We start from the raw sequence: 15711 nt of genomic DNA, 5'->3' as shown, positions 1-15711 counted from the left end.
GTCTCTTACCGCTAATGTCACACAATATTTTGTGACAGAAGACAGAATTCACAAGAGAGCGCTGGCGAGCAAATGTCAAGTTGTCAAAAAAAACATCTCAATTTTTATCGTTATCATCAGTTCATGTGTGTAGAGAACATTAGATTTTCACGTCCACTTAGTGCAATAATGTAAGAAAAGGAATTGAAGAATAATCCTCCACTTTATAAGAATTTAAAAACATTTATTTTCTAAATGTGCATTATTTGAGTGTCTCGTCTACATATCCCCCTGCTGACTCCAAAACTTGCCATTGTTTGAATAAAAAAAACAGGTAATTATTCCTGTTTTCATTCACAGCAACACTCAGATTTATTTTAAGATAAGTTAGAAATTTTATATTTGCTGCCAGGCCTTCAACACAATTTATATTTAGATTCCTATCAGAAATTTCTTAAGAATTATCTTTATGATAAGCACTTGAAGTAGTAAACATTTTTTCCTCAAGTAGTTAATTCAGTTTCAGCCATGACGACGAAGCTGGTTTTTCACAGCGGTTTAACAAAAACCGACCCCCATCAGAGCCCTGTTCTTATCATAGGACAAGTGAAACATCTATCCCAATTGAAATTTCAAGATATTAGGAACAAACTCGAGCCTAGAGTGACTGAAGACGTATTTAAAGTTGCCGTTTCCAGCCTACATCCATCACCTACAGATAGCTGTTCCTTGTATCTAAATTTAGCTACAATCGCAGCTCTACCTGTTAAATGCAGCCGACACAATACTCCATCACGGGCGCATGCAATTACTCGGTTGGTGCAGAATTGCACCCTGGGAGTCGACGAGAGCATTGTAGTAAGTTACAACAAAGTATCTACTTTTCTGTATCATACAGCGTGTTTTAGATATGATCTAAAACGCCCTGTATAGTTATTACCGTAAAAAAACGGCATACATTTGATTTTCTCTGATTTCTTTGTGATTTCCTTTGATTTACAAGTTATTTCGCCTAATTTCTTTTGATTTCCTCACGTTTCCCCTGATTTGCTAGTTGCTTCTCCTAATTTCTTTAATTTCCTTACGTTTCCCCTGATTTTCCCCGATTTCCTAGTGTTCTACCAAGGAGGCTAACCCCTCGGTAAAAACCGACGCGTGTCTACACAAGTTGCAGCGAGGATTTACTGTAACACGTTTTGGACACGCGTTATAAATTTCAATACATTTTCTTTTTCTCTAACTAGATAATTTGCGAACGCAGCGATGTCTACGCAAGTGCCTGCGCTGTGGCAAGAGCTTTTCCTCTCTACAGTAGAAAGACTGGGTCCAGTAATAACGACAGCACCACCGTTTCAGTGGAATTCATAATTGTGCCATCAAATTTCGGTGAGCCCTTTCCTTTTAAAACAGTCAATTCTTACCGTTTTTCTTAAGAAAACGCGGAGGAAACTGCGGAACTTACAAGCGAAGAAGTGAGACTTCTCGATGACGCTGTCAATGGTGTTCGTCTGGCGGCCCGCATTGTTGACACTCCTTGCAATGAAATGAACGTCGATCATTTTCTACAAGTAATTCTTAAAAAAGTGGCGGAAGTTAAATAAACTTGGGATTTTCAGGAAATCCAAGAAGTCGGACGCGCTCTTAAAATCCAGCCAACGATTATTAGAGGTGAAGAACTGGCGGAGAAAGGATTCGGTGGTATTTATGGAGTAGGGAAAGCTGCGGCCGTTCCACCAGCTTTGGCGGTTCTTAGTTATACTCCTCAGGGTGCTCATTCAACAATTGCGTGGGTAGGAAAGGGGATCGTTTACGACACTGGTGGCCTCAGCATCAAAGGGAAGGTATGATTATACACCCCCAAATCATACTCAATATTAATAAAATAATTTTCAGACATCAATGCCTGGAATGAAGAGAGATTGCGGGGGTGCTGCTGGCATCCTGGGTGCCTTCTACGCCGCCGTCAAAGCTAACTTCACTCAAAATTTGCACGCCGTGTTTTGTCTTGCGGAAAACGCGGTTGGACCAAACGCCACAAAGTAACTAATTTCTGTTGTGTTGTGGTTGAATTTGAGAATAACGTTGTGAATTTAGGCCTGATGATATTCACACTCTTTATTCTGGGCGGACTGTTGAAATCAACAATACCGATGCGGAAGGAAGACTGGTTCTCTCCGATGGCGTTGTTTATGCGCAAAGAGACTTGAAAGCGAATATCATATTGGACATGGCCACTCTTACAGGAGCTCAGGTAAAAATTTTATTCCTTAAATGCGAGAAATTTAGTAAAATATAGCCGTATTGATGGGTCATGTTATTGCTCAACTTATTTTTCTTATCTTAAGAGGTACTTGATTTTATTTGAACTTTTAAATACCGGAAATACTTCAAATTGTCTTCGTTTTTATGACCCTATTGCCACTTTTGGATTACCTATTAGAATAACTCAGTTTTCGTTACCTAAATTTTTCAAGTTTTCGAGAATTTTAGGGGTTTTTCCGTTATGTCGGTATCTTTATTCCCTTTAATATGTTTATCTAAATCCTTCCAATTTTATCTGTCATTTTTTTATATTTTTGAATTCCTTCATATCTCCCGTTTTTAGATTATTTACTTATGTATTTACATTCTTTTGAAATTTGCATCTTTTTAGAATTTTTATATTCGGGGTTTGGGATCCTTCAAATTCCATTTTTTTAAATCTTTCAGTTCCTTACAGAGGGAATCTATAAGATCCAAATAAAATGTAAAGACACTACAAGAATCTAAAAAGAATTCGATAAAAAATTTAAAGAAATCCAAAGGATCTAATGTTAATTTAAAACGAACCAGAGCCCAACAACAACGTAAGAAAAACCTAAAATCAAATTATAGAAAATCCTGCAGAATTTCCAAAATCCAAAGACAATTTAAAAAAAGAATCCAAAGAAAATTAAAAAAACAATCAGAGAGAATCTAGAAAATTTGAAAGATCTGCAGTATCCTAGGAAAATAATCTCAGAGCATTTAAAAAATTGATTCTAAAGTGAATTTAAAGAATTCAAAAGATTATAACATTTGTATAAAGTCTAAAAAACATGAAGCGAACTCATGAATATAAAATGTAAGAATGACTAATTTATATAAAAATAAAATCGAAGGAAAATTTAAGAAAATATAAAACGAAAATCTTGAGAATTCAATGAGAAATCAATCAATAAGAATAGAAGCACAACCTAGGAAGTTTTTGTTTACAAATAAATAAATAAAATCTGAAAAAAAAAAGGAATTGAGAACTACATTTTAAAAACAATCTAATATAAATAAACGAAAAATTATGAAGAATCCAGAGAAAACCTAAAAAGAATCCAAAAAAATCTAAAAAATCGGATTAAAAAAAGAATCTAAAGAAAATTTATAGTCAACTCATCGAATCGATAGAGAATTTCAGAAGAGTTCAAAGAGAATAAAAAGCAAAAGTAAAAGTGTCTAAACAAAATATTAAATAATTAAAAAAAAATGAAAGTTTACCCCCTTTAGTTACTATTTTATTTGTTTCCAGGGAGTAGCAACCGGCAAATACCACGCCGCTTTATTGACCAATAGCGAAGACTGGGAATCTATCGTAACCGAAGCTGGTTTAAGTTCCGGCGACTTGGTTTTCCCGATACCTTACTGCCCAGAATTACACTTTTCCGAGTTTTCTTCGGCCGTGGCAGACATGAAGAATTCTGTAGCAGACAGAAGCAATGCTCAATCAAGTTGTGCCGGATTGTTTATAGCGGCACACTTAGGATTTGATTTTCCCGGTGTTTGGGTACACGTGGATATGGCTACACCAGTACATTGTGTAAGTAGTGATAAAAGCGTCTCAACGATTTTTAATACAATTATTTTAGGGTGAACGAGCAACTGGTTACGGAGTAGCTCTTTTAACTACTTTGTTTGGCAAATACTGTAAACAATCTTTACTTAAATCTATCGCTCCAGAGCTAGAGGTGAAAAGTGAAAATGCTGCAAAGAAATTGAGGAAAGTGTAGTGATAAGATTGTAATACCAGTTATTATTATTATTGTATTCAGTAAAATGTTTCTTGGGTGAATTTGTGTTATATACTTAAATTTAATTACCATTAATCTACTTTGTGTAATATTCAGGCTACAGAAAGCGTTTTGTATAACACTAATATTAAGCTTTTGTTAATTTACGTATTTACATTTTGTTATAAAATTAATTGTATAAAATTGTGGGTTAAAACAATAAAAATATATACCATATACTTAGCACAATTAAACATGTTTTGCGGAAGTCCGCAGACCTTATGGATTTAGAGCCGACAAAGCGGAATTCAACTTATTACACCATTCCAACCGGTCTTCTTTTGTATCAGCGGATAATAAATGTCTGTAATAATTATGGCAATAAAAAAAATTATCAATTCATAAATTTACTTACCGGATGATCGTTTTCGTTCCCTTACGCACCGTCACCAAACTGTCCTTATCGTGAGGAGAAGCATCCCTTTCAGTTTCCAACAGGAAGGTATGCAATCTTGCGCAAATTTCACGACTCACGGGTCCAACTTTTTTGGTTATTGAATCGCGTAGAGAAATTGAGTTGATGGGTGGCTGAAAAGGATGTTTTTAAAGTTAATTTATTAACAACCTAATTATGTATGTAATTTGAAGATTATATTGTCAAAAAAGAGCTCTTTAATGTGTATTTTCTAGTCACAATTGACTAGATAGGTAGCTGCGAATAAAATAGTATAGGCATATGTCGGGAATTAACTTCCTCTGTTTGATGACTCAAGCTAATAATTTATTATTATTATTATTATTATTTCAGATCGAGATTACAGAGTGCAGTAAGCAACTTGTTCTTGTGTTTTAACCAACACTTAAAAATATGTGGATAACTTATGTTTGAGTTAGTTAATGTATAGCATTAATATTTCAACAAGTGAAAATATGACTCACGGTCGAGACTACAACCAGGACGCTTGAAAAATTTTTAGGCCCCTTAAAAATGGATAGCAATGTCAAGGTTACCTGCTCGAATTTGTTCGCTTTTATATTCCCTAGATTTTCTTTTACTACCTTTAAATTTTTGAGATTCTTTTTGGATCCTCTAAATACTGGCTAAATTGCCTATAAATCAAACTCTAATTCGAGACTCCTTCCTTGTATTCACTCCAAATGCTATTTACTTTCTTTTTCGATTTTTCCTAGATTCTCTAACTTTTTTGATAGATTCTCCCTGAACTCTGTGATTGTACAAGTTTCCAGGGATTCTCTTGTTTTCTGGGTCTTGATTCTTAGATTTTATAGAAATTATAGATATGTACTCTAAACTTGGCTTAGATTCTTCTTTGATTTTCTAAATACTCTATGAGACATTATTTCCATCGGATACTGCAGATCATTTAGATATTTTAGATTCTCCCTGGATTTACCATAATTTTCTTTTGCTTTTTTTTTAGATTATCTTTAGAATCTAATTCTATTAGATTAATAATTCCATATTCTCCAAATTATAATTTTCTCTTCAGGTTTTATTTATTTATTTCTGTTTAAATTTCCTGTTATGTTATTTTTTACTGATTTTTCTTTATGTTATATTTTCTTCAATTTTCTTTCGATTCTGTTTATATTCACTTTAGATTATGTGTGATTTTTCTTTCTAGATTCTTTAGATTCGCTTAATTGTTTTTTAGTACGTTGAATTCTTCTTAGAAATTAGTCATTCTTACATTTTATATTCACAAATTCTCTTCATGAGCTTATAGATTTTGTACAAATGTTATTGTTATTATCTAAATTCTTTAAAATTTGCCTTATAGATTCTTAAAATTCATTGTAGTATATTCTTCTTAGATTTTCAAAATATGTACTCACGAGATATTTATTATTTCCCTCGGATAGCGCATATCTTCTAAATTTTCTAGATTTTTCTAAACTAAAAAATACGTTTTGAATTTTCTTTGGATTTTCCTCAAATTCTTCACAACTTTCGTATAATTACTTTTTAGATTTTTCTAACATTGTCTTTAGAATCTAGTTCGTTTTAAATTAACTTTAGATTCTCTGAATTGGCTCAATTTTCCTCACATTTTCTTTAGACTGTCCTCAAATTCTGTTTAAAGTTTTCAGTTTCTCTTTGGGTTTTCTATGGATTTTCTCTAGACTGTGCACAAATTCTCTTTGAATATTTTTTATATCATTGAATTCTTTTAGACTGTAAACTTTTGATTCTTAGATTTCCTAACTGCTTTACAAACTATTTTCCTCGGATATTTTAGATAATTTTTTTGTGGTAAATTTTTAAGTATGCATTGAATTTCCTTTAAATTTCTAAATTTTCTTTTTAATCTTGTCAAACTATCAGTTCTCATTAGATGGCAAGATATTCTATAATTTCTTTTTAAATTTTTCTTAAAATGTCTCTTGAGATCTATCTGGTTCAATTCTTTAGAAGGAATAGCTGTATATTTCCTTGTGGTTTTCCTCAAATTTTCCTTATTTGATATTAATTTTCTCAAGATTTAATAAATAATCTCTGTTTTTTTTTACAATTCCTTTAGACTTTACTTTGATCTCAGATTTTTTTAAAATATTTCATTTGTTTAGTCTATATGCTTTCTTTGAACTTCGTAAATTTTCTGTGTTTTCTTTATAACCTCCAGATTTTCTTTAAATTTATTTTCAAATTCACTTTAAATCCTGTTAAGAGTCTAAATTTGATATAACTTAGATTCTCTTTCTAGTGTACAAGTTTTTCCGGCAAAGAGATTAGATTCTCTTTAAATTTAAGACGCCTTAAAATCCGCCTTTGATCGTTAGAGTATAAAACGGTTGCTGCAGCTTAATCATAGTATTTAATTCTGGTATAATGGCCATATTACGAGGATTTTAATTCATCCGAATTGAAGCCAGTAACTTAGATTTAAGAGGCAGAATGAAATAAAAACTCACCATCTTCTTTTCATCGTCGGGATATTTCCAGTAGCTTAACATGTCCCCGTTTAACAGACACCATCGCCGGTGCCAAGCACCGAATCCCGAAACATCGTCAAACATTGTCAAGAATCCGCGATGTTCCACTTTAATGTCCATTTCACAAGTGATCGACATTTCGACGGTGCCTTCCAAAGGACTCATTGAAGGCGTCTAAAATTTGTAAAGTAGAAAAATTTAAATTATTTTGATATTATGGTTACATTATTCAAACTCCACTGTTTCTTGTTAATTGTCGACATAGAAAACACAACGTAGCCCATCAAAGCAAAAGTGGGTGATCGAACAACTTGAGGACCTGCGGGTGATTCTTTGATTGGACGGGCGAGACGGGAATCTTGTTTTGACTTTTTCGGTGTCAATTTAGCGCTCGGCTGAAAACAAATTAAAGTTTTCGCTTCTTTGAGTACGAAAGAAATTACCTTCTTTATATGGTACTTGATTTCGTGAGGAAGAATCTCCTCTTGAGCTTGAAGACAATACACTTCAAACCCGACGGTAAAATCGCTGTAGACATTCTTCAGCGTAATTTTTCCAGGGACTAACAGTTCCAATTCGGGATTCTTGGTGTTGGAGACCACAGTAGAGACCAACTGTGTGGGTAAAACTTGATCATCATATTTAACCAAGCAGACAACGTGATGGCCTTTACCACCCGCTAGGAAAAAGAATTTAGTTCGGTACACTCATGGAAAGTGGTACAAACCTGCAGCCAAAGCCTTGACGTATTTTTGTTTCAGTGGCAGAACAATCTTCGAGATAGTCAGAGTGCCTTTTTGCACCATAAACTGATCTGATTTTTTCGTCTGTGGTCTTAGCGTCCTCTCCACTTCTAATCGTTGTCTTTCGTGCATGGCAGCCTGTCGACGATGAGCTAAACCAGAAACATGTATTTACGTGTCAAGGAGTAAAAGTGGGACTTACTTGCAACAAGAAGCACGCGCTCCGCCTCCACTTGCTCAGTGGAGCCCATGAACTCCAGAGTTGAGTTGCACAAGTTGAGAGCTTGGCTCGTTTGAGATATGATCAGCTCTTGTTTCGCCACTTCTTGTTTCAGCTCGGTTATTCTCGCGTTGAGCAATCCCTGGTCTTCTGTTGGTTCTTCCGGCGATTCTTCTATGAGGGGTTGTCTTGAAATTTGTCTCACGGGCGTGGTGGCTTGAGACTGTTGTTTTCTGTAGAAGCTAACAGTGTGGGTGAGTGGTAAGAGATTTTCGCCATCAACCACATGAGTTGGCAGTTCTTCGTTTTTCGTTGGTGCTGTTGGATTTTTCATTGGAGATTTGAACTCGGAATCAGACTGGAAGCTTCGATAGTGGAAAGAATGAGAGGACTCCTGGAAGAACAAGGTCATTATGTATTAAAGATTGTATAGATACTCACAATGGGGGACTTCCTGCCCTTTTTAGGTGGAGTGGGTCCATCGTTTTGTTTACCATTGTACGCCAACGCTTCATCGATGTAGTCATCCATGTCGTCCAGAACATCAGACAGGTCACTATCGTCGAGGACTTGCTGTATATAAAGTTACAATTACACCAAAGAAGTGCCTCAATCAAAGCCATTGCAACAAAAATCTCTGCATTTTAGCGAAAGAAAGTTAAAAAGCACACCGCATGCTGCCCCGTCAATCTCCAAAACTTACATTTTTCTGCGAGTTTTGATTCCTGCAAACAGCTCGAAGTATATCTCGGCCGAAACTTGTATTTGCATCATCTGATTCAGCAAAGCTGTTCTCAAAGCTACATAAAAGGGAACAGATTAAAAATGTCAATGAGTGAACTTAGTTTATTTATGAAAGACAAAGAATGAATAAAATCCAGTCGACAACTTTTTCGCACCTGCTATTATCGTTCGGTGGCGGCGACATACTTTCGTTTTCTGTCTCCGTTACTGACTCGATGTCCGTTAAACTTGGATAGAGACGTCCCGCTTTTTGGGGCGACACTTTGATGCGCTTGACATCGTTCAGCACGGCTATCACTTTGGGGCTATCGGCTTTGCCTGGAAATCGTACAATGTGCGTTTAAATTACGATTGATTTTAAGAGGAAACTTACTACATCTCTTGTTCCCACTGCTTCTCCTTTCGGGTTTTGATTCAACCGCCGGAACGACCTCTGCGGGTTTCTCCGCAATCATAGCAGTCTCTTCGGTAGCGTCCTCGTCAAATTCGGGTTCTTCTGGAACAACCTTCACCAACAATTTGATTATAAACTTTGTACCTTAGCTAATTACCTCGACAGGTTTGTGAAACCTATTTAATAACAAATCCATTTCTTGTTTCCGTTGCTCTTGCACGCTCTTCTCGATCTGTTGCTGTGAAATTGTACTTTTGTTTTCAAACAGAGCAGCAACTTTATTCGCGATTCCTCCGACTCTCGTTTGAATTGACTCTTTTTTCGGTGATGGTGCTGGTGCTTTTTTCACACTTTCTTTCGGACCCGTCTTCGCCTGTGGTGTCGCCATTGCAAAAGGCGCTTTCGGAATCAGTGGAGTTCCCTTATTTTTTTCAAACAGCGCTTTTCTTTCAGACACTGACATCAAAGCGGGATCTTTTGTATTCTTGCTGGAATTTGACTCGAAAACTGCTGCCTTGTCGGAAATTAAAGGCGACCGGGAGGCCATTTTTTGGGGAGAGTTGAAAGGTTTCGCTGGTGTGCTGTCTTTCTTCTCGCTAGACAGGTTCTCTTTTTCCTTTTTGCCATCGTATTTGTAAATTAAACGTGAGCTTGACTCTGTTCGAGTAAAACCTTGCGATTCCTGAATAACGGAATTCTTGAAGTAGAAAGATTTTTATTATTTTAACGAAACATTACCAGTGAATCCAGAACCTTTTTGTCCCATGCAAACTTCGGATCTTGGTTTGGTGTAACCGGTTCTGTTTTGGGTTTATCAGGTTTCTTCGTAGGTGTTTTAACAGGGCTTGATGTTTGCTCTGGAGGTTGGGGGGCTGGGGGCTTTCTTGATTTTTTTGGTTTTGATAATTTGTCGTCCCGTTCTTTGCGAACCTGAATTTTGTTACAAACATATTAATAAATTAGAAAAAAAAAACTGAACATTATAAACCGTTTTTTGTGTTTATTAAATAAACAACAAGTAGTTAAGAATTGATTAACTTAGCTTTGTTTTAGTGAAGCAAAGATTTATTTGAACATCAATTTGCGAGTTACCGTTATAATTGTGAAAGACGTTTCGAAATCTCTACAAACAATTATTATCGTGACGGGTCATATAACTTTACCTAAGTAAATGATGTTAAATATATTTTGTTGAATGATTGTTACATATTTACATGTTTCTGCACATGTTTGAGAAAAATATTTTGTAACTTGGAAGTGTTAGTCTCCTTAGATTAATATCAATATCTTTTAACAATTTCAAAATGGAAACAAAATTTAGACGAGCGAATGTACAAATTCGCAAAATCTACATAATACAAACACACATGTTTGTGATCTAGAGTAGCCACAGAATCCAAAAACTTTAAAAATTATAAAAATTAATTCTCAAGAACCCAAACATGTAGCAATCCAAGGTATCCCAGAAATATTTTAAAGAACCCAAGAAATCCAACGAACCAAAATATGTATTCAATAAAAAAATGAAGGAATTAAAACATAAAAATTAAACAAATCCGAGGAAATCAAGATGCAGAACACCGAAAAATCTAGTAAAATTATCTGTTTAAATCGAAGTCAAAGCACCCTTATAAATTCAAAAAAATAACATAATAATAATTCTGAAAAAAGAGGCAACGACACGCGGTGTTCCCAAGCGGTCACCCATCCAAGTACTATCCGCGCCCGACGTTGCTTAACTTCGCTGATCAGACGAGAAGCGGTGTTTTCAACGTGGTATGGCCGTTGCCTGAATATTTGAGTGTGATCTTGGTTCAAAAGCAATCCTTTCTTATCATAAATTTAACTTTTAATAGACACAAAGAAGTCTTTAAACTTCCAAAAATTGCAATTATTATGATATTATTACAGATGGTGAATGCGCCGGGTAAAAACATACATATTTGAATTTTTCAAAATTTTAGACGCCAAAATAATCAGAAAATTCAAAATCAAAAAAATCTGAAAGAAATCAGGAATACAAAGAACTCACAATTAAAAAAAGCACCCATTCAATAGAAAATTTAAAGATTAGAACACTTAAATACATGATATTCAAGTTTACCTAAATCTAATTGTTCTGTTTATTACTTTTTAGTAATCCAGAACTGGCGTGATTCGACACAATTAGTCAGGATAAAGCTGCAAAATTGGACTAACAAAACTAGTTCACTTCGGGGTAAAACATATTTCTGTAAAATGTACTAAATCGCAGTAAAATTGTGGAATTAGTAAACTGACTAAACGAACAAATCCTTCTAAGATTGTAGAACAAGTTGTGTGAATTTCCAATCATTAAACTGTGTACAAAATTAAAAAAAAAAGAGGCAACGACACGCGGTGTTCCCAAGCGGTCACCCATCCAAGTACTGACCGCGCCCGACGTTGCTTAACTTCGCTGATCAGACGAGAAGCGGTGTATTCAACGTGGTATGGCCGTTGCCTGAATATTTGAGTGTGATCTTGGTTCAAAAGCAGTCCTTTCTTACATAAATTAATTTTTAATAGACCCAAAATCTTTAAACTTCTAAAAATTGCAATAATTATGATATTATTCTAAATGGTGAATGCGCCGGGTAAAAACAAATACATATTTGAATTTTTCAAAATTTTAAACGCCAAAATAATCAGAAAATTTAAAATCCAAAAAATCTGAAAGAAATTAGGAATACAAAGAACGCACAATTAAAAAAAGCACCCATTCAATAGAAAATTTAAAGATTAGAACACTTAAATACATGATATTCGAGTTTACCTAAATCTAATTGTTCTGTTTATTACTTTTTAATAATCCAGAATTGGTGTGATTCGACATAATTAGTTAGGATAAAGCTGCAAAATCAGGGTAAAACATATTTAACATATTTCTGTAAAATGTACTAAATCGCAGTAAAATTGTGGAATTAGTAAACTGACCAAACGAATAAATCCTTCAAAGATTGTAGAACAAATTGTGTGAATTTCTAATCATTAAACTGTGTACAAAATAAAAAAAAAGGCAACGACACGCGGTGTTCCCAAGCGGTCACCCATCCAAGTACTATCCGCGCCCGACGTTGCTTAACTTCGCTGATCAGACGAGAAGCGGTGTTTTCAACGTGGTATGGCCGTTGCCTGAATATTAAAGTGTGATCTTGGTTCAAAAGCAACCCTTTCTTATCATAACCTAAAACTTAATTTTTAATGGACCCAATTGAGCCAATTTTTGACTAATATACCCCAAACTTTTGTCAACAATTTCGATTTGCGCAGTAATGTTTAGCTACCAGTTTAAATGATTAAATTTAAATTAAGACAAACAAAATGAACTTTTATAAAAAAAAAAGGTGTCCTCTGCAATGCCAAATTAATCTTTACCTCTTCTTGGATTTAAATTCATGAAAATCCCTTTATAAATAACAAAGATATTGAACTAGGAACACTTTGTATATACAGGGTCTATCAGAACTGGCGGACCAAAATCATCCCATGGATAAATGATCTTCTGCAGATAAAGAGAAAATTGTTTAAAAAAATCCATTCTTGTTGGCTTTTAAAATAAGAACAGTTTTAATTGACCAATCGTGTTGTAGATGTAAAATTACCTTAAAACATATATTTTTTACCATAGAAACCTATTTAATTGTTGCAAAAAATAATTGACTGTTATGTCATAACAAAGTATTTCTGACAATTAGACAGTCATTCCAAACGTTGATTTGTGGTTTCATTGTATTTAATAATTAATTATGTTTACCCCGGAAGAATATTTTGATATGGTCTTGTTGTATGGAGAGTGTAATCGCAGTGCAACAGCTACTATCCAGCAATACGCACTTCGTTTTCCAAATAGGGAACAGCCTAGCCGAAATGTTATTTTAAGATTAGTACAGAGAGGAAGAGAATCTGGTAATTTAAAAGTATGCAGAAGGGAGGTTGGGGGTGCCCCAAGAACTGCGAGAACCGTGGACAACGAGGAAGCGGTTATTGAGATTTTTGAAGAGGAACCTGAAACGAGCATTAGTATTGTGGCCAGAAATCTTGAAATGTCCACCTCTTCTGTTCAACGTATTCTTAAAGACGAACGAATGCATCCATTTCATTTTACTAAAGTGCAATGTCTTACGCCGGAAGATTATCCTCTAAGAGTGGAGTTTTGTACTTGGCTTCTGCGGGAACATGAAGCAAATGAGAACTTCGTCAAAAGCATATTGTTTAAAGACGAATCTTGCTTTCAAAAAGATGGATTTTTCAATCAAAGAAATTTTCATGTTTGGGGGCGAGATAATCCGCACGTCTTCAGGCAAAGTAATCCCCAGCAAAGATTTTCTGTCAATCTTTGGGCTGGAATTTTTGGGAACGCCATAGTAAATTGTTTTGAGAACAAGTTATACGCAATTATAAAACATCACATTCTTTCAGATTGGCCCGTACGAATTTCCCGCCAGACTCAACGGCCAAATTTATACAAATTTTTTAGTTGATGATTTGGACATGCTGCTAGACAATATTCCTCTACAAAGATTAAGAAATGTTGACATTAACAATATTTGGTTCCAACATGATGGATGCCCAGCACATTTTGCAAATGTAACTAGGAACCATTTAGATGTTAGATTTCCTAATGCATGGATAGGCCGCGGAGGCCCAAGACGTTGGTCCCCCAGGTTGCCAGACCTTACGCCCTTAGATTTTTTCCTTTGGGGACACGTCAAGAATTTGGTGTACCGAAATATGCCTGAAAATATTAACGTGTTAAGAAACCGCATTCAAGAAGCATTTGCTTCAATAACAGCTGAAATGGTCAGTAATGCTAGGGCAAGTCTACTGAGAAGAGCTGCTCTGTGCATTCAAGTGGAAGGAAGAAATTTTGAACATTTACTTTAAAAACTATTTACCTATTTTTTTCAAATTTATACCGCTGTTTTTTGGATTCTGTTAATTTTAAAGTTTGAGTTTATTATTTCATTTTGTTGGTCTTAAAATAAACTTGTCAATTTTTATGAGAAGACGTCACCTAAAAAATTACGTCAGTGTAACAACAATGCAAAAATATTTAAGATGCATCCATAGTTACAAATAAAGCAGGAAAAGCTAATTTTCAGGTAACTTAACATCAGCAACACGATTGGTTAGTTTAAATTGTTCATTTTCTGATCACTATTAAAGATGGATTTTTTTAAACATTTTTCCAATTATTCCCAGAAGATTGTGAATACATCGTTTCATTTTGGTCCGCTAGTTCTGATAGACCCTGTATAACAGCTGAGAAATTTTAAATTGGCTCAAGCTAAAACCAATATTCTTAATTCCAGAACACGGGTATAGTTTTAAAATTATGTTATAACAGTGAAATTGTGAAATTTGGAAGAATGAGTTATTTCAAGATATGTATTAATTATATGATTATATAAATCAAGCAAGAGATTTTTTAAAGAAACTGCAATTACAAAACTGTTTGGAAGAACAACAAATTTCTACAATTTTCAACGCTATTGACACTATAATTACCAAATTATTCAATAGCAGGGAGAATATTTGCAAAATCTCCAGTTAAAATTTTCAACACTGATTTATTAATGCAAAACTATAAAATTTTGAAACCAGAAAAAAATATTTGAAATTAGTATTTAAAAACAGACAAATTAACTTATTATAATTATTACAGATCAAAAACATCCAGAAATCCCAAAGCTATGAATAAATCTACTTACAGAGCTAAGATCATCTTCAAACTGATTAAATGTTTGAGCCAAATCCGCCAGTTTACTCAGCCCTCGTTTTGACTTTGTACTGTCCATTTCTGAATTCTTCTCCTCCTTTTCTTCTTCTGCATAAAACTTCGCCTCTGTTCGATGAATTGGGGACGAGATATTAGCATCCTCTCCACCTAATCACAAGTAAATAGAATGTCACTGTGAGGAATTATAACTTAAGTAAATATAACACCCACAACATACCTGCATACAGTTTTCCTAATCTGTTGAGTCGATTCCTCGCGTCGCTCCTCAGTCCGTTACCACCGCCCCCATTATTTTCACCATCTTCTTCTTCAATTTGTACCTCAACATGCACATCATCATCTGAACTAACCTTAATCTCCATATTAAAATTATCGTTCTGAATATTTAAAGTCTTGTGAGAAGAAAAATCTGACGAAATAAGGGTCTTTGAGTTTTGTCGCTTAATTTTTGGAATATTACCGTCTGAGCTACTTTTGGCATCAGAAACCAACTGTTTGGGGGAACCAGAGGAGAGGTTTGTTTCGGACAAAGTGTTCTTTCTGAGAGGCGAACGCTTTTCGGGATTATCGTTAAGGTTCTCGAGAAGTCTTTGGCGTTCCCTTGCTCGGGTTAACAGATTCTAAGAGGTGAAGAAACGTTGAAAACACGTTTTTGTTATGTCTGGAACTTACCTCTGTGAAGGAATCCATTGTGTATCGCTAATAAATACAAATTCGATGTTTTAAGTACAACAATATCACCACAAACACAGCACAAAACTTGTCTTGTTTACAACGTTAAAAACTAACCGTCACTCGGCTTTCAAAAGTTCAGTTTTAAAATGTAGTTACAACAGTTGTCGCTAGGAGCGCTGTGCATAAAAAATAAAAGTCCCTAAATCACAAGTTTAAAATTA

The 15711-nt window shown here is 34.8% G+C and overlaps 2 protein-coding genes and 3 non-coding genes across 8 annotated transcripts; 1 reads left to right on the top strand and 4 right to left on the bottom strand.

The window, feature by feature from the left end:
- Window positions 1-24: 24 nt before the first annotated feature.
- On the top strand, window positions 25-4235 carry grsm (probable aminopeptidase NPEPL1 granny smith protein). The gene is made up of 9 exons (XM_088033332.1): window positions 25-313; window positions 500-837; window positions 1224-1365; window positions 1414-1547; window positions 1596-1820; window positions 1873-2018; window positions 2074-2230; window positions 3521-3808; window positions 3858-4235. The coding sequence occupies exons 2-9, from the start codon at window positions 508-510 to the stop codon at window positions 3996-3998; spliced, it is 1563 nt and encodes a 520-aa protein (XP_087889458.1). The 5' UTR covers window positions 25-313; window positions 500-507; the 3' UTR covers window positions 3999-4235.
- scra (anillin, actin binding protein) lies at window positions 4015-15664 on the bottom strand. Of its 4 annotated transcripts, none has more exons than XM_088033294.1 (16): window positions 15488-15664; window positions 15033-15435; window positions 14787-14962; window positions 9793-9984; window positions 9212-9736; window positions 9034-9166; window positions 8816-8978; window positions 8620-8716; window positions 8358-8489; window positions 7899-8310; window positions 7681-7848; window positions 7397-7632; window positions 7178-7348; window positions 6933-7127; window positions 4414-4586; window positions 4015-4362 (listed from the first exon to the last, which is right to left on the bottom strand). In XM_088033294.1, exons 1-16 carry the CDS (start codon window positions 15503-15505, stop codon window positions 4278-4280), a joined length of 3279 nt encoding a protein of 1092 aa, XP_087889420.1. In that variant the 5' UTR covers window positions 15506-15664; the 3' UTR covers window positions 4015-4277. The 4 variants fall into 4 exon arrangements, with proteins under 4 accessions (XP_087889420.1, XP_087889428.1, XP_087889408.1 ...); XM_088033302.1 differs by having other exon boundaries at window positions 7178-7632; window positions 15033-15224; window positions 15276-15435; XM_088033282.1 differs by having other exon boundaries at window positions 7178-7632.
- Window positions 10726-10844, bottom strand: LOC148180269 (5S ribosomal RNA). Its single transcript, XR_015771735.1, has one exon. It is a non-coding gene; the product is annotated as a 5S ribosomal RNA (ribosomal RNA).
- LOC148180268 (5S ribosomal RNA) lies at window positions 11419-11537 on the bottom strand. Its single transcript, XR_015771740.1, has one exon. It is a non-coding gene; the product is annotated as a 5S ribosomal RNA (ribosomal RNA).
- Window positions 12090-12208, bottom strand: LOC148180267 (5S ribosomal RNA). Its single transcript, XR_015771734.1, has one exon. It is a non-coding gene; the product is annotated as a 5S ribosomal RNA (ribosomal RNA).
- Window positions 15665-15711: the final 47 nt, after the last annotated feature.

This window comes from Gnatocerus cornutus, chromosome 1 (assembly GCF_029298725.1).
Source record: "Gnatocerus cornutus isolate USDA-ARS CGAHR chromosome 1, icGnaCorn1.1, whole genome shotgun sequence".
NCBI classification, from domain to species: domain Eukaryota; kingdom Metazoa; phylum Arthropoda; class Insecta; order Coleoptera; family Tenebrionidae; genus Gnatocerus; species Gnatocerus cornutus.
The sequence above is the reverse complement of the archived record's forward strand: the minus strand, read 5'-3'. Positions and strand labels throughout refer to the sequence as shown.